This window comes from Panicum virgatum, chromosome 1N (assembly GCF_016808335.1).
Source record: "Panicum virgatum strain AP13 chromosome 1N, P.virgatum_v5, whole genome shotgun sequence".
Classification (NCBI taxonomy): domain Eukaryota; kingdom Viridiplantae; phylum Streptophyta; class Magnoliopsida; order Poales; family Poaceae; genus Panicum; species Panicum virgatum.
In genome coordinates, this window is record NC_053145.1 from 53,240,267 (window position 1) to 53,263,046 (window position 22,780).

Below are 22,780 nucleotides of genomic sequence, written 5' to 3' on the forward strand. Positions count from 1 at the left end.
ATTAGCACCCGCTAATCACAACGTAGCTTCGCCCCGGACTATGACTACGCAGCTCAAACATGAAACCACAGATAGAAAAATAGAAACAGAATGGAATTCTCCAAGGAAGATCGAAATGGAGTGGGCGGTACCGGAGGAATGCGTCGGCGCCGCCAGTACTTGCATGAATTCCTTTTCTCCCCGAGGCGGTGGCTGTGACATTTCCAAAGACGCGGACACCGGTACTTGCATGAGCAGTTTCTTCTTCTCTTTTGAAAAAAACGAGGGAATTCACGTACGCAAGTACTCGCGCAACAAGTGCGGCCTCTCTAGCAATCGTAGAGTGTGGTTCTGTTCTGTCTGTGCTCCCTTTTGCCTGGCAAGGGCACTCCAAGTCTCCAACGTACTCCCTCCGACCAAAAAAAGACTGTAATTCTTTGATTCTTAGAAACTGCGTTTGATCATTCATCTTATTTAAATTTTTTATATATATTATAAGACAAATAAAATATTATTAAAATATTATTAGTGATGTAATAAGTCATAATAAAAGTGATAATATTTGTAAAAGAAAGTTGAATAAGACAAGCAGTCAAATGCAGTTTTTAAGAGTCAAAGAATTACGGTCTTTTTGGGGACGGAGGGAGTAGTACTAGAGAAGAGAACAGCAGCAGAGTTCGTCTTTGGGCTACTACAGTACGAAGTACGAGGTAGAAGAAGGCTCCAGGCTTCCAGCCCCAACGCGGGCGTCGATCGGGGTCAAGTCTCTACCTGCTCGAACGGCCTGCTAATCGAGGGTTGGCCACTGGCTGCCTGCAGTGCAGCAGAGAAGGGGCCGCGGCCGGCGGAGCCGAGCCGAGCTGGGGCGCACGTCACGCGCAAGCGCAAGTGGCTGGGGTGGTGCCTGGACTGGATGCGATGAGATGGGAGACGTGCCCACGCGCTGCCAGCGCCCGCCACCGCGTCGCCCATGCCGCAGCCGGGCAAACGCGGTGCGCGGATACCGCCGGAAAACCGTCGCGAGAGCCAAGCCCGGCACACGCAAAAGGCATGGGGCGGATGACAAGATGAGCCCTGCGACGGCCCCCGTAACGGACGTTGCCGCACCACATGGACGCTGCGAGGGGGACGCGGCGCCTACCACGTCAGGTCGGCACGGTCGCCGACGGCCTGTGATCTCGTCTGATCATCTCCCGGCCGGGCGGCCCTTGACCTCGCGACCTTTCAATGCCGGGCGGATCCCCCACCCGCAACCTCGCTTAGCAAGCAGCAGCACCCACCTGATCGCTCGCGGTTAGCGCGCAAATTGCCCCGTGCGATCTCGTCGCGGGGGGTATAAGAGCGCACCGCCCCCACATACCGTTCCACGCTAAGACCGGGCCGGCCTGCTAGGAGGAGTAGTAGCGACTTTTAACACTTTTCCTCCGCAACACCATTGACCGGATCAGCGAGCTCGGAGCTGACCCGCGCGCCGCGGCCCCCGTGGAGAGAGCGATCGATCGTCGATCGGTAGCTGCGGCAGGGGAGGAGAAGGAGCCGAGGATGAAGGTGCAGTGCGACGTGTGCGCGGCGGAGGCGGCGTCGGTGTTCTGCTGCGCCGACGAGGCCGCGCTGTGCGCCGCGTGCGACCGCCGCGTGCACCGCGCCAACAAGCTCGCCGGCAAGCACCGCCGCTTCTCGCTGCTCGGCCCGGCGCCGCCGTCCTCGTCGCCGGGTCAGCAGCAGCAGCCGCCGCCGCTCTGCGACATCTGCCAGGTTCGGCCCGTGCGCGCATCACAGTCATCCGGTCGCTGCTGTATGCTGGAGCGCCGCTGCTCCGATCGCGACGGCTGCCCAAGCTCGATGCGTGTTCTGATCGGATCGCGCTCCATGGCTGTGATCTCTCGTTGCAGGAGAAGAGGGGCCTCCTGTTCTGCAAGGAGGACCGGGCGATCCTGTGCCGGGACTGCGACGTGTCGGTGCACATGGCCAGCGAGCTGGCCATGCGCCACACCCGGTTCCTCCTCACCGGCGTGCGCCTCTCCGCCGAGCCGGCCACCTGCCCGTCCCCGCCGTCGGACGAGAACAGCAGCGACAGCCTCTGCTGCAGCGCCGGCGGCGCGGCCCCGCCGCCCGCGCCCGCCACCAGCCACGGCAGCGACAGCAGCAGCATCTCCGAGTACCTCACCAAGACACTCCCCGGCTGGCACGTCGAGGACTTCCTGGTGGACGAGGCCACCGCCGCCGCCGCCGCCGCCGCCAACATCGCCGTCTCCGCGGACGCCTCCTATCAGGTTGGTTGCCGTGACGACGAGTAACCTATCGCAGCAATAGCTAGTCGTACCGCCATTCTCGACGAAGCTCGACACGTTCCTGAGCTAGCGGTAGCAGCGAGCACCGCCGCCGAAAGCGCCCGATCACGTCGGCATCGGCGTTAGTGCCATCGCTTCCAATCCAACCAGTGCCCCACCCATTATGGGCGCGCTGTACGGTTTGGAGCAACGCTCGCAAACCCTCGCTGGTCCAGGGTGTGCGTGAGCGTAATGTCTCCAGGAGCGAACTCTATTTTATCTCGCGGGCCCGTTTAGCCACGGCGCCCTCAGGCTACAATACGAGTATATTATTGCTCTGCATCACTAGATTGACTAGCAGTTTTAAAGACTACTGGACTCTGATTAATTAACCTGGTTTCTGTTCCGATCGAGCAGGGAGGGGTAGCTCGGGTCGGCGGCGTGCCGGACGGCGGCTACGCGGCCTGGATGGCGCAGGAGCAGCTCTTCGGCGACAGCACGGCCGCCGGCGGCGGCGCGCGGGCCAGCCGGGAGCGGTGGGTGCCGCAGATGATGTACGGCGGCCCGGAGGTGGCCGTGGCCGGCAGCAAGCGCTCCAGAACCGCCGCGTCCCCGGCGGCGTACTCGTACTGGTGATCCCATCGACCGGCGGCGGAAGACCCGCAGCGACCGACTCGCCGTCGCCGTGCCGCCGTCCGTATTAAGCACCGGCTGGTGCACTAGCGTACTCGCTGTTTAACTGTAACTGAAGTTGTTTCCGGGCTCATTTTACCGCCGCAACCTTTTTTTACGCTCTTCCGGGCGTCGTCGATCGGATGGATGCCCGGGAGCGTTCGTGCCTTTTTGGCGGGGTGCCGGAGGGAAGCCTCCTCCTGCACCTCTGTATCTGTCCTCTTTTTTGCTCGGTGCAACTTCAATCGGAGCCTATCGCTGTCCACGTTCTCCTAGATCTGCAGCAACAGTGTTCTTCGCTCCCTTTCTCCCTCCGCGCAGGGCTCTCAAGGCTATCTCCAATCATTCCTCGTCCAACCCCTCCAAACGTACTATTTACTATATTTTACTACCTCTTTCTAAAAAATTCCTCCTCTTATAACTCCTTCTCTCCAACCATTCCCCTCATATCTATTCCCCCTATATACTATCACTCATTAACTAACTATTTATTTAACGTTTTTGAATTTAAAAAATCATACAGTATTTGTACTGTCATAATACGCATTAGCATTATCATCATGTTACGGGGCTCAAACAGAATTAATATCGCAAAGAAACAATGTGATTAGAAATATAGTGGGAGTTAGAACTTACACTATATGTGGGGGAGAGTTTTAACTCCCCCATATATAAAAGGAGTTATAGGGGAAACCGTTGCATCGGATTTCCCCATTACCTCCCCCGATATGGGGTGGGGGGAGGCATACGGGGCACTGTTGGAGCACGCCCACGTGTGGAAGCCGCGATCCCTGGAGTTGCTCAACGTGCCGTTGAATTCCGATGTGTCGGATTGATGGGGGCGTTCGGTGCCGCGACCTAGTCAGAACAGAGTACGGTCACGTCCTGGAAATTAGGGGCGATATGTTCACACCGTGGACATCATATACAAGGTCTGAAAATGTCAAGTACTGTACCGTGCGCACCTTTGGTATTTCACAGAAAAAAATGAAATCAGGTTGAATAAAAAAAAGTGAATCCAATCATCTAATAGGTAAATATGAAGGTGCATAGCATAGGGTCATATTTATTTATTTATTTTGCGGGTCATATTTAGGTTCCCTAAATATTTAGGTTTCCCTAAATTAGAATCATATAAAACCGTCCAGCAAATTATTTCAAGACAAACCTTTCGTCCAAGCAGAGCATTTGGTTTCTTCACAACACTGACAAAGCAGTACGCCTACTAGACTATTTGTCCTCTTTTTTGAAAATTCTAAGTTGGATTTCATTCACTGTGTTCATTTGGCTGTGGCTGGTGGCTGGTGCTGATTTGTTATGAGAGAATAATACTATTGACTGGCTGGTAGCTGGTGGCTGATGCTGATTTAGTATGAGGGAACAGTACTGCTGGCTGGTTGGCTGACAAGCCAAGCAAATACAGCGATTGTCAAAACCAAACATTTTAAAAAAGACGAGATTAAGGCGCGACCGGTCGTGTGGGAGGTGCGTGTGCGGCATCTTCTCGTCCTCTTTTACCTTCCATATATAATATATTATAAAACTGCAGTAACCTTTTTAGTATAGAATAACTTTCTAAAAAATGTTATCTCCTCTGTATGAGCTTCATTTTGAATACCAATTATATCATTATATTCTATGTGATGAGATGGTCAAAACTAATTCCCACTTACATATATTTTGAAGATGTTTTGCACTAATAACAAGGTCGCTATATGTTATACATTAAATTGCCATAAAATAGAAGGTTTCATACACATGAGTTGTCACACATATAAGATATAAGTTGTGACACATATAGGATAAAAATTATCATAAAAATATTTATAAATTATCACAAAAATAAATTACCACAAAAGTATAATATGTTATAACATATGTTGCTACGAAAAGGAGTAAGTCGTCGTACTCGTAAATTCATATACAAACTACAAAAATAATTTTTTTCATATATGTAAAATAAAAGTTACCACAAAACAGCATGTATTATAAACATGAGTTGCCCTATATTTATTGTCCACATATAAGTTACAAATTACCAGGGGCGGACCTGCGACCCAGGCCACCCGGGCCGTGACCCTAGTCGTGGCCCAGCAAAAAACCCACCAGCATCTTGAATTATAGGCCCAAATGAGGAGCAAGTGGCCCACTAGGACAAACCGCAAGCCAATTCCAGGCCGACAGGCCCCAGCAGCTCGCGAGCGCATCTGCAGCTACTCACGGCGGCGGCCGGGCGGCGCACTAGCGACCGGCGGCGCGACGCGGCTCAGCGACTCGCCAGTCGCGACTCGCGAGCGCTTCGTGCTCAGGCGCTCAGAACCACTGCGTGAGGCAGTCCTGGCGTGAGGGGCTGAGGGACGACCGGCCAGAGGGGGCGAGGGGGCAGTCGGCCAAGGCGCCAGGCTGCTGGCGGCCGGTTGCCGGCGCATCTGCTCGCGGCGGCCCACCGCCCAGGCCGCCGCCGCGGACTGCACAAGAGCGCAAGCCACCGCCGGCCGTGGAGCTCTCGCCGACTCGCTGCTCGCCCGTCGTCCGCCTGCCATCACCCATCAGGTTGATTTCTGATTTTTTTAAGTGTTTATCTTCAGTTCTTCGCCCTTTCTAATTTCTATTCAATTTTGTTAATTGGAATATTAGCTTGAAAGATGAAGAGGAGTAGACTTGCTTTTACTTTATAGTTCGTTATCATGTCTTATATGCGGTATTTTTAGATGCTGATTTTTTACCGCTGAATTTTGGCCCTAGTCTTAACCAAAAGCTGGGTCTGCCACTGCGAGTTACTACAAATAAATTCGATCATATACTGATATACATAAGTTGATACAAAACAATAATTGATATACACATAAGTTGTTACTACATTAATATGAATAGTTGCTAAAAAGAGAGCAAGTCATCACATAAGTTGCTACTAGTATAAAAAAATCATTAAAGCATATGCAAGTGGAGTCTAGTTTTATTCTTCTCATCACGTAGAACACATTGATGCATTAGTTCTTGAAACAAAGGTAATATAAAGTAAATAAAATATTTTTAGATAGCTTCATACAATAAAAGAGATCCATTTTCTCATCACGGGTGTCTGAGCATGCAAATGCAATAACAGCAGCGCGTAGGGGCGTGTGAGGTTGTTGGACCATGGGTGCAAGACAGATTAAAGGATCTGGCACACATGGGGTTTGCGCGAGTGGTGGTCCGTTATAGTTTTTTATTTTAAAAAGTTGAGAGTTTACTGTACATCTTATGCGCCGCAAGCTAATTTAGCCCAAAACGTGAAAGCCCAACAGGCCTAAACTGTTTTAGATTGAAAAATAGAACATTCCACGATTCCACTTAAACAATAAAAAGCAGAAAAGAAAAGCAGGGTGCTTGCAGCCCCCCCCCCCCCTTCAAATATTACTCCCTCAGTCCTAAAATAATTACAACTAGAATTCAAAACTTATCGTATAAAAATTGCTAACTTTAACCCACTTATCACAAAAAATATTTTTTAAAAAAATTCTAAGAAAAGATAACTAACACGACATTCACTTATCACAAAAAACAAATGGTATATTTGTAATTTTACATTTAGTATTGATTTCTGTGCCTGGTTCTAAAATTGTATTTATTTTAAGACGCAGAGAGTAGATAGAATAGGCCGAGTGGAGTCGCGCACGGTCGATCGACCCATACGCTGGCCGAAACAACTCCTTTCTGGTGGTTTGTCTTTCCTAGCTTTGGCTTATCTGACTGGAAAAAATACAGAGGAAATATCAAATACTTATTCATGATACTCTTTTTCTTCCAAATTATAAGTTATTTTAAGAATCTTGGAAAGTCAATTTTTTTCAAATTTGATTAAATTTATCTAATAGATTTTTTTGCTAGCTAGATTTCTGAAACAGTTTTAATTTGAAATACAGGGATCACGTCTTTTTTGTATTTTCCCTCTTTTTTATGTATTTCCTTTTCTTCTTATTTTTCCCTTCCTTCCCTTCTGTTTCCTCCTACCGCCTCCGCCGCCCCCGGCGTTCTGCCGCAGACCCCCAGCCGGCTGCCGCCCACCTACACGCGCGCCCGGCGGCCCGTCTCTCGCCCGCCGTGCGCCGCCGGCCGCGAGCTCCGGGCCGGCCGCCTCCCGCCCACGTCCGCGCGCGCCGCAAGCTCCCAAGTCGAAGTGGGGATGGCTGTGACCAGATTGGCGTTCCCCCTCTTCATCCTCCTCGCCGCGGCGGGGGTCGCGGCGGCGACGCGGTCGCCGTCGGCCTTCGTGCAGAACGCCATCTACTCCAACCGCATCACCATCTTCTCGAAAACCTACTGCCCGTAAGTCCTCCCTCGCAGACACCGACGACTTCATGCCGCTCTCTTTTGCTTGCTTGCTCTCGGTCCGGAAATCTGGCGGAAGGACTCGTGCGAGGGTTTGGTGCGCACGGGCAGCCGAGCGTCACCGTGCGCAGAGTTCAGATCCCAGGAAGTTTCGGGTCTAGCCGCTGTTGCTGTTATGCTTGGCGAAGGCTTTGGTGTATCGTGAATTGGGTGGATATAACGGGTGATTAGGGGTGGGGAATTGGACATTCCCCTTTTCAATTGAGCCGCAGGAAGCCGATATTGGTTTAGGGTTTGCTCATTGGTGTGGCGGAATGGGTGCAAATCCTGAAAAATGGAAGCCAGAAACTGTTTCATGTTGGTGGAACTTGGGGTTAGGTTCGGTGAATCTGTACTGTCACCACGGGACATGCTTCATTCTGCAGATTATGCGGCTCTAGTTTATGGCCTAAAATGCTGGTCTAGACTCTATTACAAGTAAAATAGTCTATAGCCTATAGGTTCAGATCATACTACTGTTTATGAATCGGCTGCTATGTGAATTATGCAGTGTACTATTGTACCATGTGGGTGAACTGTTGTGTTCACAGACTCAACACTCAACTGTCTTTAGCTGACCAGATGCCAGTTGGCCTGTTACTTGCAGAGTGGGGACTGGGGATTTAGATTGAACTGACTTGCTGTATGTTTATACCCAGACATGTATGTTGTAACGTGGTGAAGTGAGGCCGCGTTTAGTTTGCAAAAAGTAGGGTGAAAAGTTACTGTAGCATGTTTCGTTGTTACTTGACAAATAATGTCCAATCATGAACTAATTAGGCTTAAAAGATTCATCTCGTGCTAATCAGTTAGACTGTGTAATTAGTTATTTTTTTCAACTACATTTAATACTTCATGCATGTGTCGAAAGATTTGATGTGACGGGTACTGTAGGAAAATTTTTGGGAACTAAACGGGGCCTGATTTCACCATGGGTTGTTTCCATCTTAGTTTTCAACTTTTCATGACAAAGAATATGGATGAGCCTGAATTCCGATTGTAATCAGAATTTCAGGCGTCACCATACACCATAATCTACATGGTAATATTCATATATTATTTTCATGTTTTTCTTGCATTATGTGAAACCTAGGTGTTCAGTTTTTTCCTCTGCAATTTACTTGTCAGAACATGAAAGGTAAATACAGAGAGCGCAACTTTTGGTTTAGGTAAATGTGCTTGCTATGCCGATTGTGTATATTGACCTAGGGTACCTTGCAGTTATAATTCTAAACACTTTTTTGTGAGAATCCTAACCCAACTGAAGTACCTCTCAAAACTAACTCATCCCCTGGTGAATCGGAAAACAGTCAGAATCCTCACTTATTCTCACTAGCGATTCATGGGGAAAGGGGTATTCTTCTTTTTGGTATTTATCTGTTTAATTGCCTCTTTTAGCTTATCCATCCTTCTCTCCAATGGTGGCATGATTTCTACTGTGCCCTTTCTGCTTATGGGCAAGATGCTGATTATTCTTTCATCCCATTGCTCAAATGTAGTGTGTCAGCATAAAAACCCATAGTGGCTGCTGTTGCTTTATCGGTTTCCCCTATCTTGTTCCTTGCTTGGGTATGGATATTCGTCTTTGGCACTTGGGCTACTGTTCTAGAAGCATAGACTGGACTATTACTCCAATTTTAAGGTCAAGTAAGGCTATCAGTTGATGTGATGGTATTGCTGCTGGATAAACTGAAGTCCTGCCCTTGTACATGAATATAATGTTCGAAAAGAAAACACAACACTTTTTCTATGGCCTAGTTACTTTTGCAATATTAAATACTAGTTGCTCACTTTTGTTACTAAATATCTCCTTACTTTCTTTCTCGTAGGTACTCTATCCGTGCTAAGCGCATATTTCGAGATCTCAAGGAAGATCCATATGTTGTTGAACTAGATCTCCGAGGTAATTATCTTTGATTCATATGCAATTTCGATCAAGTCACATACTTACAGGAATTTGCCTGCAAGAATTACAAACCTAGTATACACATGCCGTTCAGAGGATGGGCGTGACATTCAAAGTGTTCTTCTGGACCTAGTTGGGCGCCATACTGTGCCACAGGTGTTTGTGAATGGCCAGCATGTTGGTGGCTCAGATGGTTAGTGTTTGAACCTTGGGCACCATTAAACCTTCTAGCTGCACTGTCTTTTACATGTGAGCATACAGCTACCTTGGTCGATATCATCTATCAACATTTTTCATATATATTTGCAGATACAGTAAATGCTCTTTCAAATGGACAGCTTGAGAAACTCCTTGGTAAGAGTCAGTCACAGTGATGGATCTCCCGGACAGGCTCGCACTGTCAAGAACACATTAGTGACTCATATATATGTACGGAAGGAATATGTACGGGAGGGGTTTTCTTCTGTGTTTAGGACCGCACAGAATGTTGTATCTCATATCATATGTCTAATGTTTTTTTTGGGGTATGGTAGTTGTGACAAAAATCTGTATGTACTTATATGTGTGATCTGCTCAATTACATATACATTGTACAATCTTTTCTAGTTCCCCTTCTCTTGTATATGAATGGAATTTCGTTGGTTTACCTTCATTATGGAAATTTTAAGTAGCACTGGGAGGACAATTCGCTGTGTTCGCTTGGCTTGTCAGCCAACCAGCCAGTAGTACTGTTCTCTCATATTAAATCAGCACCAGCCACTAGCTACCAGTCAGTCAGCAGTACTATTCTCTCATAACAAATCAGCCACAGCCAAGCGAACACAGCGAATGAAAATTTCTAAACTTCCATTGACTATGGCTATCTTCTTAACATGTTTGGAACATCAAGAGTTGTTCCCCTTTTTTCTTTAAAAAAGGTGGTAAATGTGGCAAAACGTGGTGGCTGTCAATGAGAAAAGCACAACTGAAAGCGCAATCCATTATGAAATCTGTTGGTGCAATAACTGACGGGAACGTATATAAACTGATAATATAGAGGCTTTGGCGTATGCAGGGTACATTGACACAATAATCAACCAGTATACACAGATCCATAGTAAGTAACAGTTGCTGCTCACGCACTAGAACATCAGCAACGGTAGGGACAGCTTTGTGTTTGCTCTGTTATTCATCAGTCTCCACCGGCCTCCTCCCCCGGCTGTGTTTCTTCACCTCCTGAGGCCGATCAGCGCGAGGAAGAGCGAGACGTAGTCGAAGCGGTAGACGTGCCTGAGCATGCCGACCTTGCTCTCGTCCCACGGCGGGTACCGGAACAGGAACTCGATGAGGAAGCTCCTCTTGAGCACCGCCTTCTTGTGGCTGAACATCTCGAACGAGTACTTGCCGTGGTACTGCCCGAACCCGCTGTGCCCGATGCCGCCGAACGGGATGGTGTCCAGGCCGTACTGCAACCAAATGTTTTTTTTTTGCAGAAGGTTCAGAATTCAGAAACAGCGCGCATCTATTCAGTGGGGAACAGAAAAAAAAATGAAGCTCAGAGCCTCAGACACTGCAGGAATGATGCATACCTGCACGATGGCATCGTTGAACGTGACGCTCCCGGACGACGTCTCCTCGATGATCCGGCGCTTCAGCTTCTCGTTCCGGGTGAAGGCGTAGATCGCCAGCGGCTTCGGCTTCGATTTCAGGAACATGATGCTGTCTTCGATCTTCTTGACCTGGCGAAAACAGATGCAGGTGCCTGCTCAGCAGCTAGCGGCATCCACTCAGATTCAGCGAGCAACGCGTCAGCGAACGTTCACGCGCACCGTGATGATCGGGAGCAGCGGGCCGAAGATCTCCTCCGTCATGATGTCGGAGTCGAGCGGAGGGTTCAGCAGCAGCGTGGGCTCGATGCTCCTGCACAATTGGGGGAACATCGCGTCAGGCATCGGCGCCGGTTTTCTGTGGTGGCACTGCACTGCCATGGCGATTTCTTACAGCGCCTTGGGGTTGCAGTGCCCGCCGTGCACCACGGAGGCCGCCACCCTGCGGTCCGCCAGGAGGTTGCTCAGCCTGTTGAAGTGCTTCTCGTTCAGGATGCGAGCCATGTACTCCGGCTTGGTGAAGAACCTCTTCAGGGTCGACTTGAGCAGCTCGATCTTCAGGAAGAATAGGCGTCACATCAAGTCAGAAAACGTGTATGCCCATCGGATGGTACACGGACTGAACTGAAATACTATGCCCATCGGAGAAAACTGAAACTGACCAGAGTGGGCGCGAATTTCTCCTCGACCAGCATGTAGTCGATGGCGATGCAAGCTTGGCCGGAACAGGTGGACCATTTGGCCCCAATTATGCGGTTCACAGCTACCTGAGTATAATCAGCGTCAATGTCGTTCTGCCGTGGAACACAAGCTGGTGTCCTGTCGCGGAACTGAAGAACAAGAAGAGCACAAGGGGGGCGTACCTGGCTGTCCCTGCTGCTATCGAGCCAGTCGACGATGCACGGGCACTTGGAGCCGAGCTCGAGCGCCACCGGGGTCAGGTGCTTGGCGGCCTTGGTCATGATGAGGCGCCCGACACGGCTGCCGCCTGAGAGACACCAGGAAAACGGGCATCGTCAGACGATACGTTCAGGCGATGACTGTCAGTGGCTAGCTCATCTCTGTTCAGAGAGCTTGTGTGTGGTCGGATTGTATTACCGGTGAAGAGGACCTTGTCCCATCTGTGCTCCATGAGCTTCTCCCCGACCTCCGGCCCGCCCTCGACGACCTTCACGGCCTTGGCGTCCAGGTACCTTGGGATGTTGGCCGCCAGGAACGCGGAGGTGGACGGCGCGAGCTCGGACGGCTTCACCACCACGGCGTTGCCGGCCGCCAAGGCTCCGGAGAGCGGCTCCAGAGCCAGGCCTGCGTGCGCGCAAGCATGCCGAAACAAACGGTGAGTTCTGATCACAAAAACTGTGTTCAGTAACACGCGCAGAGATGATATGGTTGCCGATCACGTCTCTTTTCCGATCACAAAAACACTGACAGTAGCTTCTGAATTCGCAGCTGGTTTCACCCTCCTGCTCCTGATGCCGTTGCGCAATCGTTCACAGAGCACGGTCCCGGTCGTTGACAGGAAACAGTTGGTTACTGCAGGTTTAGTTTCCTTTTTAACTGCACCGTGCGTCCACCCAATCCTCCCAAGGACAAGAAGAACACGTGCGAGATCTACCTGTCACAAAGGTGACTCTTAACCGACCAACCAGGCAACCACACCGGTGATCTAGCTCAAACAGCGTCGACGTCAGACAGGCTGGTCCAGTCACGAGCCACACCATTACGCTGGCTTTTCGCCATCATGACACTAGCTTTGTCGTTGTCGAAGTACAAGTGCAGCTAGAGAGTAGGAGTAGAGCGTGGCCACATACGCAGTTTTGTTGCGAGCCGCAAGGATAACGGGGAGCAATTGCAGTTAGTTGCGGTGGGCAGGGGACTTGTAAACAGTAAACATCTCTGCAGTTGCACTTTGGAAGGACCTTTAATAAAAGACGTCTAGACCGGACCATATTAAGGCCTCCTCCAAAGGCTGTCGCTGTCGCCAACGAAATTCATTTTTTTAATTGATGAACAGTGCCCAGACCATCTCGCTAGCGCTCTGCTCCCCGCCTAGCGCGAAGCACCTCCCGCGAGTTAACCTAACCGGTGGGAACCGGTCCGGTTTGACCGGTTACCGGTCAAACCGGTCCGGTCCGGTTCCGGTTCCGGCCGGTACCCAACCGGCCAAAATTCAAATTTTAAATTTAAATTCAAAAAATGAAAAATTCCTAAAAATACTTCAAGGTGTGATGAATCTAATGGTGTCAAATTTTCTAAAAAATTCATTCATTTAGTATAGTTTGTGGGAATTTAAAGTTAAATCAAAAAAGAAAAAGAAAAAAATGGGCCGGCCCATGAAGGCCCACCGATCAAACCGGTCAAACCGGCCGGTAAACCGGTCGGTAAACCGGTAAAACCGGCCGGTAAACCGATTGCACGGGAGCGTTTGAATTTCAAACCGGTCAAACCGACCGGTAAACCGGTAAAACCGGCCGGTAAACCGGTCGGAACCGGTTGCACGGGAAAATTTGAATTTATTTGAATTTGGATTTGAATTCAACCGGTTTCCACCGGTTACCGACCTAACCGGTCCGGTAAACCGGTACCGGAGGGCGGCGGTAACCGGTTTCCGGTTGGAAAATAAAACCCTGCTCCCGCCTCACCCGCACGCACCCCGAGCTCCATCTTTTACTGTGTTGGCCTCCTCTCTCTTCCACGTTTGCTAGCGAGGTCGCCGGTACCGCTGGAGGAGGCCTAATGAAGTGGGCCGTAACAACTAGTACAACATAAAAGTCTTTGGCTAGTTATGCTATGCCCTATGAACGTGCCTCCATTTCCTACATCTCTGAGTGTACTTCAGCAAAAAAAAAAAGGAGAAGCAAAAAATATCTACCAGTTAAAAAAAACTCTACCGGGAGTGTGAAACGGCACTACCGTTTTTTCATTAAGAGGAAGTCTAACCGGTTTACTCGGGTAAAGAAACCCCCCTACCCTGGCTCATGCCCATGAGTGCCAAGTCTTGCGGCGAGCACAGCGAGAGGGGTTTTTCTCTCTCAGCAGTCTGAAATTCGCTTCTGATGAGAATCGAACTCAGGACCTGCTGAGAGCGCGACGCTACCGGGTCTGGGCTAGCCAACTGGCCGCCGGACCTTTGGCAAAATATCTACCAGTTTAAAGCCTATTTTCCTGCCTTTTACATTTTTAAATACGGTGAATAGACTGGATGTGAAAAATTGTATCTACTATCAGGATCCAACTTGGATCTAACCTAACCGGGGATCTTTGCAAAGATTATGGAGCTGTACCTGTCAAATCTGCCCCCACACACCTACTGTGTTTCTGAAGTGTCTTGGTCTCTAGGATACGTGTGGTGCTGGTGACCGATGGGCCTCAAGCTCCAATCGACAGCTCCGAATTACGCAGCTGATGCCACGATCGATGTGATGTCTAACCTACGCAATTACTCTCCAATACTGCTTTTGGCGTGTCTGCTATTTCTTAGGCTGAGGTTTAATTTTAGAGTAAAATACACCGGTAGTTCCGGATGGATGTGTCACTTAGATTCATAGTCTTCGAAAAAGTATTTTTAGATTCATAAATTTTTGAAGGTATTCATCGCAGGTCCATACGTTCCCAACTATATGTTCCCGAGTCTGCTAACGTGGATTTAATGAGAATTAACGCATTTGCCCTTGGCTTTCTTCTCCACCATGTCATCTCCTTCCTCTAATGAGTCTAATCTTCCTCTGAGGCTAGCAGGTCGTTTGTGGATCCGCCACTTGTTAGGGCGCGCGATGGCCCGAGCGAGGTTTGATCGGAGAGAGTGAAAGAATAGTGAGATAAGATAAGAATGTAAAATCAGCATGCTTTGTCAGTATTACATGTACACGTGGATATATATGTATGCATAAGTAGTGATCAACTTAATAAGTTTGCGGATCTAGAAATGCATTTTCAGAGTTGACGGGGTAAATAACACACCCTCGTAAGTTTAAGGACCGTTGGGTCGGTCCTATGTTCATCGCAAACGCCTCTGCCTAATAGAGTGGAGCAAAGATCTATCGGTCTCGTTCTCACCTATTGGGAGGTTCCAGCAGGAGAAGATGAGCACGACCCCGAGCGGCTCCGGCACCAGCAGCGCGGTCGCCGGGAAGGCAACCAGCGGCGTGTGAGCCTGCATCCTCAAAATAAACCACAGGTGTTAAATCCATGACAACCTCATGCAGAGAGCCACGACGAACTGACTGAAACTGAATGCTTTCATGCTGGTACAAGGCGCTGGAGAGTGGAGAGTGAGTATTATTAGCAAGAGCTTGCCTTCTCGGGTGCCGCCCAGTTCTTGAGGTTCCGCAGCTTGTCGACGACCGACTTCTTCAGAACCCCAACCTGCGATTGAACCAAGGGGCGAGCGTAATCAGAGAGGGGGGTTTCGCAAACCCAAATGGACGGAACACGAAGCTTTGCGTATGAAAATTGGAACACCGAGGAAGGAAAGGAAAGGCAACCTCGTCTCGGAAGGACTCGGCGCGGTGCTTGCCGAGGTCCTCGCGGAGCGCGTCGAAGATGTTCTCCTCCTTGTCCTCGAGCAGCCTGACGAGGCCCCGGAGCTGCGAGCGGCGCCACTCCAGACCCCGGGTCCTGCCGCTCTCGTACACCTCCCTCAGGTCCCCCACCAGGCCGCCGAAGCCCAGGGCGACCTCCTCCGGCACGCTCCCCATCGCCGATAGCTCTCGCTCTCGCTCGCTGCTCGAGTGCTGGCAGTGGCAGCTTCTCTGGGTGCCCTCTCGACGCATGCAAAGCGTAGTAGCCTGGGCTGCGTTGCCTCCGGTGCACGCGAGCATGTGTTAAATAGTGTGCTGGCCCGTGGCCGGCCGCGTGGTTGGGCTGGACCTGGACTGGTGCAGCCGTGGCTCATCAATGGAGCCGGGCGGGTTACCAGGGCTCGCTCGAGTGGTGGCTACGTTATTGGGGGCCCGACATGGATGCGGTTGTGACCGCTGGGTCTGCAGAGCCTGGGTGACAAGACCTGGAGACGCACTGTTGTGCTGGCTGACCCAAAAGGAAAATAGAAATTCAGATTCTGCTTGAGCACGGCATATCATGCATTAACAATTCCCTGTACATCCAACTGTGTTTCTGGCTGACCCAAAAGGAAAATATAAATTCAGATTCTGCTTCAGCACGGCTGCCGCATGCATACCATTGACCATTTCCTGTACATCCACTTGTGTTTCTAGGAGACTGTAGACGAACCATGCGATGCAAGAACCGCCGGAGGGGCAGAGCCGTGTGCGCCCACTCCTGCCTCCCGTGGGACGACGACGCGAACGAACGCCACGAGCAGACCCCGTCCGCCTCGAGGCGACACGTACGGCGACGCCGGCCTGTCGAGCCTCGTGTCCCGGATCGGTGGTGCCGGCAGGTACACCGGTATGTTCAGTTGGGGCATCAATTTGCAGGTCCCTCTCCGGCGGATGGAATGGAAGCTGACTTGGAGCATCGCATCAGCATCCGTCGCAATAATACTGTTAGAAAAATCGACAATTGTACCAGTTGGGAACGTGGTTTAATACCGGGCGCCCGCCCGTACTAGTTGTCCGGTACTAAATGAGACGTCATTGAAGCGTCCCCTCATAAGAAAAGACTTAAATGTGATACAAAACATCAGTCCCAGAAGGCTGATGCCACATTTATTACATCAGATGGTTCAAAACCTTACAAACCTTGGCGGACACTCGATACAGATAATAATAATAATTAACCAGGCTACGACATAACACCAGACCGCGAACCACATAGGGTCTACTACGGGCTCAGAGTACTGCGACAACGGAGGCATCTCAACAGGGCCGGTTCCACAGGCAAGGTTGGGTGTAGAACGATAACCCTACTCGGCGTCGTCTGGTACGAAGTCTGGGTCTTCTTCTGTAAAAAGTAAGAGTGGGGTGAGTACAAACGTACTCAGCAAGTCCAACCACACCCACGGAGGGGGTTATAACAGAATAATATGCATAGGTAAATCAAGGATAAGGTTACGGTTTAATTTGCAGAAAAACGACATTTTATGCAGGGGTTTATTTTATGAAAAACCTTTTAGAAATCAGTTTTTGCAGTAACACAGAGTTCAGGTTTTAAAACTGCTACCGGACTCCCCGTCCGTCGTAGCACACGGCACAACTGCCGGAACCAGTTCCAAAACAACTCACACCAGCCCATCCCAAAGAAACACTAGTTATGTGACCACACCATAACTCGCCCAATACCGTGGGCACGGACTATTCGAATAGATTCTTAACTCTGCAGAGGTGTGCAACTTTACCCACAAGTAGGATACCACAACTCGAACACCGTCGTGTCGGTGTAGATCCCAACATAGCCATTACCCACCATAGCTAAGCCTGACTAGCCATCACGGGATGCACCAAGGGGTCATTGACCATTCACTTAGGTATAACCGGGCATAAGCCACTCGGGGCTTATCCCTTTTCCTTAGTTACCCGTTGCTCTCAGCTCTCCTGATGGCTACCACACCAACTAGTGGGATTTATGCTACGCCGTTGCCCATTCAACGGTCGAGTGGTTTGCACGATAGTGGAGTTAGGTGAGATGACACACCAACTCGGTCCTTAGACACGACAAGATGGATATCTCCCTTCTTTGCCCTGCCACACAGGCATAAGCACACCAGTCGGCAATTCACACAGAAATGCCGTCCATCCCGTCCATACTCATCTTTCAAAAATCCACGTTTTATCCCTTCCCACACGCACACATTTTCTTTATCAAACAAATTATGGTATGAGTAAAGTCCTAAGCGTTCTAATATCGATTAACGTCCAAGCAAAATCAGACATTAATCTAGGTTGTAATTAAGATTAAGTAGGCAGGGGCTTGGTTTATATTTTTAGAAGTTTCTTGGGTTAATTAAAAAGGGTCAGGGTTTTATTTGTAATTAAGTTTATAAGGTGGGGGGTTTGTTTTGGAAATATAACAAAGGGTAATGGTTTAATTGCAAAAGGGCTTAAAAGGGCGGGGTTCTCTTTACTGATTAAAGAAAAGTGGAGGGGGTTATGGGCAAAAACGCCCTTTCTTCCTCCTCCCCCCCGACGCAGAACAGGGGAGGGGTATGGGCGCGCCGGCGGCGGCCGATTCGGCCGCCCTGGGCCTCGACGGCGGCCCGGGGTAGAGGGGAAAGGAGGTGGGGGCCCTGCGGGGTTGATTCCTGGCCTCACCTTGTGCCGGGGTGGGGCGTGGCGGCCTGGCCACTGCGGCCAGCGGCGGCGGAGCTACAAGGTAGGCGGCGGCGGCGCTAGGGGAGCAAGGAGTGGCTAGGGCGGCGGCTGCGGCTCTTGGTAGTGGATGTGGCACTCGGGGACGCTCCGCGGCCCTTTTTATAGGCGGCCAAGGCGGTGGAGAGGGGTGAGAACGGGGTGGCCGGCGGGGCTCGCGACGTGACACCTCGGCGGCGTTAATGGTGTGGGGCGGGCGCTGCCGGAGCGGTCTTGTCGCCGTGGCGGTGCTGCGTCGAGCGCGTGGTGGCCCGGCGTCAACCCGAACAGCGGCGGCCTGTTGCTGAGGCGACGGCGGCGTTGAAAAGGCAGCAGCGGGGCAGGTTCGGCCGGCGGAAGGGCTGCGGCGAGGCGGGAGTTTGGCGAGGGCGGCACGGCGGCGTGCTGGGCGTTTGCGTGTGGCAGGCGGCGGCGGTGTGCGGCCGTCAACGGCGGTGTGCGCGGGCGGCAGGGCGAGCGGGACCGGCGATGTGGCGTGCGCGGGCGCGTAGGTCACGGCGTGACCGCGCGGGCGTGCAGAGGCGGTCTGGGCGGGCGAGCTCACGCCGGTGGTGCGGGGCCGAGGTGGGGCTTGGCGCGCGGTCGAGCGGGCAAAGGCCGAGTGCGCGCGCGGGAAGGCGGCCGGGCGACGTCGCGGCGCGGCGCGACGGGCGCCGGGTGTGCGAGCGCGCGGCCGGTCAGGGGCGGCGCGCGTGCACACGGTCGAGCGGGCCGAGCAGAAGGCGCGGAGCGGGGCGGCCGAGCAGGGAGGGCGACGCGGTGGGGTCGCGCGGCAGAGGGGAGCGGGCGAGCGGGCGGTGCTCGGGAGCGGGCAGAGTAGAGAGGGAGGGAGCCGAGCGCGCGGGTAGGAGAGAGAGGGAGAGGGAAGGAGAGGAAAAAGAAAAGAAGAAAATGGGAAAAAGAAAAAGAAAAAGAAAAGGAAGGGAAAGAAATAAAGAGAGAGAGGGGGCGAGCGCGTCGGCGCTGATCGCGGCCGCGGTCGGCCACGCGTGTGTCGGCCGCGTGCGACGCGCAGGCCGAGGGCCAAACAGGGATGGGACAGCGGAAGATTGGGTGCCGGCTCGGTTCCTCGGGGTATCGGGAAGTCAGGCGGAAGATGAAACAAGAAGGGATCGAGCTCAACGACAAAACAAGGATTAGCGCGTGATTTATTTTTGTTAGATTTTTGGGATGTTACAAACCTACCCCACTTAAAATGAATCTCGTCCTCGAGATTCGACTGATCCTTAAATAGGTGGGGAAATTCCTTCTTCAGAGCATCTTCGCGTTCCCACGTAGCTTCTTTTACTCCGTGTCTGCTCCACTGAACTCTGCAAATTCGTACTTCGGAGTTTCTGGTCCTCCTGGTGACGGTGTCTAGGATCTTCACCGGTATTTCCTGATATCGCAGGTCTTGCTGCAGATCTATCGTTTCAACCAGCACATGCTCTACTTCGGGTATCCTCAAACACCTTCTCAACTGCGAGACATGGAATACTGGGTGGATATCCGACATTTCTTCTGGTAGCTCCAAACGGTATGCTACCGCTCCAACTTTCTTCAAAACTCGGTATGGTCCAATATACCGAGGGGCCAATTTTCCTTGTACTTGGAATCTTCGGGTTCCTCGAATAGGCGATACCTTGAGATACACGAAATCTCCTGGGTTGAAACTTATTTCCCGTCTTTTCTTGTCCGCATAGCTCTTTTGTCGGGACTGGGCTGCTTTTAGCTTTTCTCGAATCTCGGCGACTCTTTCTTCGGCTTCTTTTATGAGTGCGGGGCCGACTAGGGCACGTTCTCCAACTTCTGACCACATCAGAGGGGTTCTGCATTTTCTTCCATAGAGAGCTTCAAACGGTGACATGCCCAAGCTTGCTTGGTACCCGTTGTTGTATGAGAACTCGGCGTAGGGTAGACTCTGCTCCCAATCATTGCCATAAGTGAGGACACATGCTCTCAGCATATCCTCCATGATCTGATTCACCCTTTCTGTCTAACCATCTGTCTGTGGGTGATAAGCGGAGCTAAAGTCTAGCTTGGTGCCCATAGCTTTATGCAAACTTTTCCAAAATCTAGAGGTGAACTGGGTTCCTCTGTCTGAGACGATTCGGCTGGGCACACCATGCAATTTCACTATGTTCTCTATATAGAGCTTAGCTAGCTTCTCCCCGTCATAGTTGGTCCGTACGGGTATGAAGTGAGCTGATTTAGTAAGGCGATCCACTATTACCCATATGGAGTCATGTCCTTTCTGGGTTCTGGGCAAGCCCACCACAAAGTCCATTCCTACTTCATCCCATTTCCACACCGGGATGGGTAGGGGTTGCAGTAATCCTGCCGGCTTCTGGTGTTCAGCTTTGATTCTCTGGCAAGTATCACAACGGGCGACAAATCGTGCAATATCTGCCTTCATCCCATTCCACCAATACTTCTGTTTTATGTCCATGTACATTTTGGTGGATCCTGGGTGAATTGAGTAGGCCGAGTTATGGGCTTCATCCATGATCATCTGCCTGAAATCTCCTTTCTGGGGCACACAAATTCTGTCTTTATACCACAACGTTCCCTTATTATCAACTCGAAAGTCTGGGGCCTTATTTTCTCCGGTTTGCCTCCGGATTTCCATCAGTCCTTTGTCCGATCTTTAGGCTTTCCTGATTCTTTCCTCCAGAGTGGATTGAACGTTCAGCAATTGGCTGGAACCTCGAGGGACAATGTGCACATTTAATCGTGCCATTTCCTCTCGTAAATGGTCATTCTTGGGCCCGTAGGATTTCCGACTTAGGGCATCGGCTACTACATTGGCTTTACCTGGGTGATAATGAATTTCCAAATTATAATCTTTGACTAATTCTAGCCATCTTCTTTGCCTCAAGTTCAAGTCCGGCTGGGTGAAGATATACTTCAGACTTTTATGGTCGGTGAAGATTTCACACTTATTTCCAATCAAATAATGCCTCCAGATCTTAAGTGCGTGCACTACGGCTGCAAGCTCCAGATCATGAGTCGGGTAATTTTGCTCATGAGTCCTGAGCTGACGGGACGCATATGCAACGACTTTTCCATCTTGCATCAATACACAACCCAATCCTTATCGGGACGCATCACAATAGATGACGAAATCCCGATGAATATCCGGCAGGGTTAGCACTGGGGCTGTCGTCAATCTTCGCTTCAACTCCTGGAAGCTCCTTTCGCACGACTCCGTCCAGGTGAACTTCTTTTCTTTCTTGAGCAGCTCTGTCATGGGCCGGGCTATTTTAGAAAACCCTTCAATGAATCTCCGATAATACCCAGCTAATCCAAGAAAACTCCTGATCTCACTCACATTGGTCGGCGGCTGCCAGTTGGATACTGCTTCGACCTTCTCGGGGTCTACTGCCACTCCTTCTGCGGTCAAAATATGACCAAGGAAGGCTACTTTCTACAGCCAAAATTCACACTTGCTGAATTTGGCGTATAGCCTATGCACTCTCAGTTTTTCCAAAACTACCCTCAGGTGCTGCTCGTGCTCCTGAATGCTCTTCGAGTAAATAAGTATGTCGTCAATGAAGACTACGACAAACTTATCTAGCTCGTCCATAAAAACTTTATTCATGAGGTTCATGAAATAGGCCGGTGCATTTGTCAGTCCGAAAGACATCACTGTGAACTCAAACTGTCCGTATCGGGTGACAAAGGCTGTCTTCGGAATGTCGCTTTCCCTAATCTTGAGCTGAAAATATCCGGACCTTAGGTCAATCTTGGAAAAGTACTTGGCTCCTTTTAACTGATCAAAGAGATCATCGATCCTGGGAAGGGGGGTACTTATTTTTGATAGTTACTTCGTTTAGTGCCCGGTAGTCTACACACAACCTCATACTTCTGTCCTTCTTCTTGACGAATAGAACCGGGGCTCCCCAAGGTGACGAACTTGGCCTGATAAAGCCAATCCGTTGTAGTTCCTCTAGTTGTTTCTTTAATTCTGCCAACTCGGAGGCTGCCATCCTATACGGTCTCTTGGCTATGGGGGCGGTTCCAGGGACAAGATCAATGACAAATTCTACGTCCCTATCTGGTGGCATACCGGGAAGCTCTTCGGGAAAGACATCGGGGTACTCATTCACTACTGGGACTTCTTCCAAGGACTTGGCTTCCATGCTGAATACCATCGGGTTTGCTCCACATTCCCGGGTATGACAGGTCACTCGGACTCCCTCTGGGTTTGTTAGATGCACTACCTTGTCCGAACAACCTATGAGGCCATTGTGTTTGCTTAGCCAGTCCATTCCGAGGATCACATCTATCCCCTCTGACTTAAGTACTACTAGGTCTGCTAAGAACTCTACCCCACTTAAATTGATCCTTACCCGTAGACAACCCAGTTGACACCTGATGTCTCCTCCGGGCGTCCGGGTTAATAGGGGTGTTTTTAGTAGTACTGTAGGTATTTTATGTTTCTCCACAAAACTCGAGGATATGAATGAGTGTGATGCTCCAGAATCAAACAGTACTGTTGCAAGAGTTGAGCTGACTAGGTACTCACCGAGTACTACGCCCTGGGCTCCTTGAGCTTCCTGTGCGTCGATGTGGTTGACACGGGCTCGTCCAAAAGACTGCTGGGATTGCCTATGCTGGTTGTTGTTGTTGTTGCTGTTGCCACGGAGGGGCACTCGGTTGGCACCGGTCAGAACTGGCTTGGGTCCGTTCACTGTGTTGGAGAAAGCCGAAGTAGCAGGCTTGTTCTTGGCATAGGGGCAGTCGGCGATGAAGTGACCCGTCTCACGG

At 50.6% G+C, this 22,780-nt stretch overlaps 3 protein-coding genes across 3 annotated transcripts; 2 read left to right on the top strand and 1 right to left on the bottom strand.

Moving 5' to 3' along the window:
* Positions 1–1,216: 1,216 nt before the first annotated feature.
* LOC120656624 (B-box zinc finger protein 21-like) lies at positions 1,217–3,198 on the top strand. Its single transcript, XM_039934785.1, has 3 exons — positions 1,217–1,734; positions 1,872–2,252; positions 2,667–3,198. The coding sequence occupies exons 1-3, from the start codon at positions 1,522–1,524 to the stop codon at positions 2,883–2,885; spliced, it is 813 nt and encodes a 270-aa protein (XP_039790719.1). The 5' UTR covers positions 1,217–1,521; the 3' UTR covers positions 2,886–3,198.
* A 3,708-nt stretch (positions 3,199–6,906) lies between these two features.
* LOC120656626 (monothiol glutaredoxin-S6-like) lies at positions 6,907–9,829 on the top strand. The gene is made up of 4 exons (XM_039934787.1): positions 6,907–7,229; positions 9,101–9,174; positions 9,272–9,370; positions 9,487–9,829. The coding sequence occupies exons 1-4, from the start codon at positions 7,087–7,089 to the stop codon at positions 9,549–9,551; spliced, it is 381 nt and encodes a 126-aa protein (XP_039790721.1). The 5' UTR covers positions 6,907–7,086; the 3' UTR covers positions 9,552–9,829.
* Positions 9,830–10,127: 298 nt separating this feature from the next.
* LOC120656625 (aldehyde dehydrogenase family 3 member F1-like) lies at positions 10,128–15,574 on the bottom strand. The gene is made up of 10 exons (XM_039934786.1): positions 15,248–15,574; positions 15,060–15,128; positions 14,820–14,916; positions 11,862–12,068; positions 11,627–11,751; positions 11,426–11,530; positions 11,158–11,318; positions 10,986–11,076; positions 10,746–10,895; positions 10,128–10,622 (listed from the first exon to the last, which is right to left on the bottom strand). The coding sequence occupies exons 1-10, from the start codon at positions 15,533–15,535 to the stop codon at positions 10,386–10,388; spliced, it is 1,530 nt and encodes a 509-aa protein (XP_039790720.1). The 5' UTR covers positions 15,536–15,574; the 3' UTR covers positions 10,128–10,385.
* Between the last annotated feature and the right edge of the window lie 7,206 nt (positions 15,575–22,780).

Coding starts and splice junctions, on each gene's coding strand:
- LOC120656624 (XM_039934785.1), top strand. CDS start 1,522: ATGAAGGTGCAGTGCGACGTGTGCGCGGCGGAGGCGGCGTCGGTGTTC. Junction 1,735..1,871: donor CGCTCTGCGACATCTGCCAG/GTTCGGCCCGTG, acceptor CTCTCGTTGCAG/GAGAAGAGGGGCCTCCTGTT. Junction 2,253..2,666: donor CCGCGGACGCCTCCTATCAG/GTTGGTTGCCGT, acceptor CCGATCGAGCAG/GGAGGGGTAGCTCGGGTCGG.
- LOC120656626 (XM_039934787.1), top strand. CDS start 7,087: ATGGCTGTGACCAGATTGGCGTTCCCCCTCTTCATCCTCCTCGCCGCG. Junction 7,230..9,100: donor TTCTCGAAAACCTACTGCCC/GTAAGTCCTCCC, acceptor TCTTTCTCGTAG/GTACTCTATCCGTGCTAAGC. Junction 9,371..9,486: donor GCATGTTGGTGGCTCAGATG/GTTAGTGTTTGA, acceptor ATATATTTGCAG/ATACAGTAAATGCTCTTTCA.
- LOC120656625 (XM_039934786.1), bottom strand. CDS start 15,535: ATGCGTCGAGAGGGCACCCAGAGAAGCTGCCACTGCCAGCACTCGAGC. Junction 15,129..15,247: donor CCGAGTCCTTCCGAGACGAG/GTTGCCTTTCCT, acceptor GTTCAATCGCAG/GTTGGGGTTCTGAAGAAGTC. Junction 11,752..11,861: donor GGACAAGGTCCTCTTCACCG/GTAATACAATCC, acceptor GGTGTCTCTCAG/GCGGCAGCCGTGTCGGGCGC.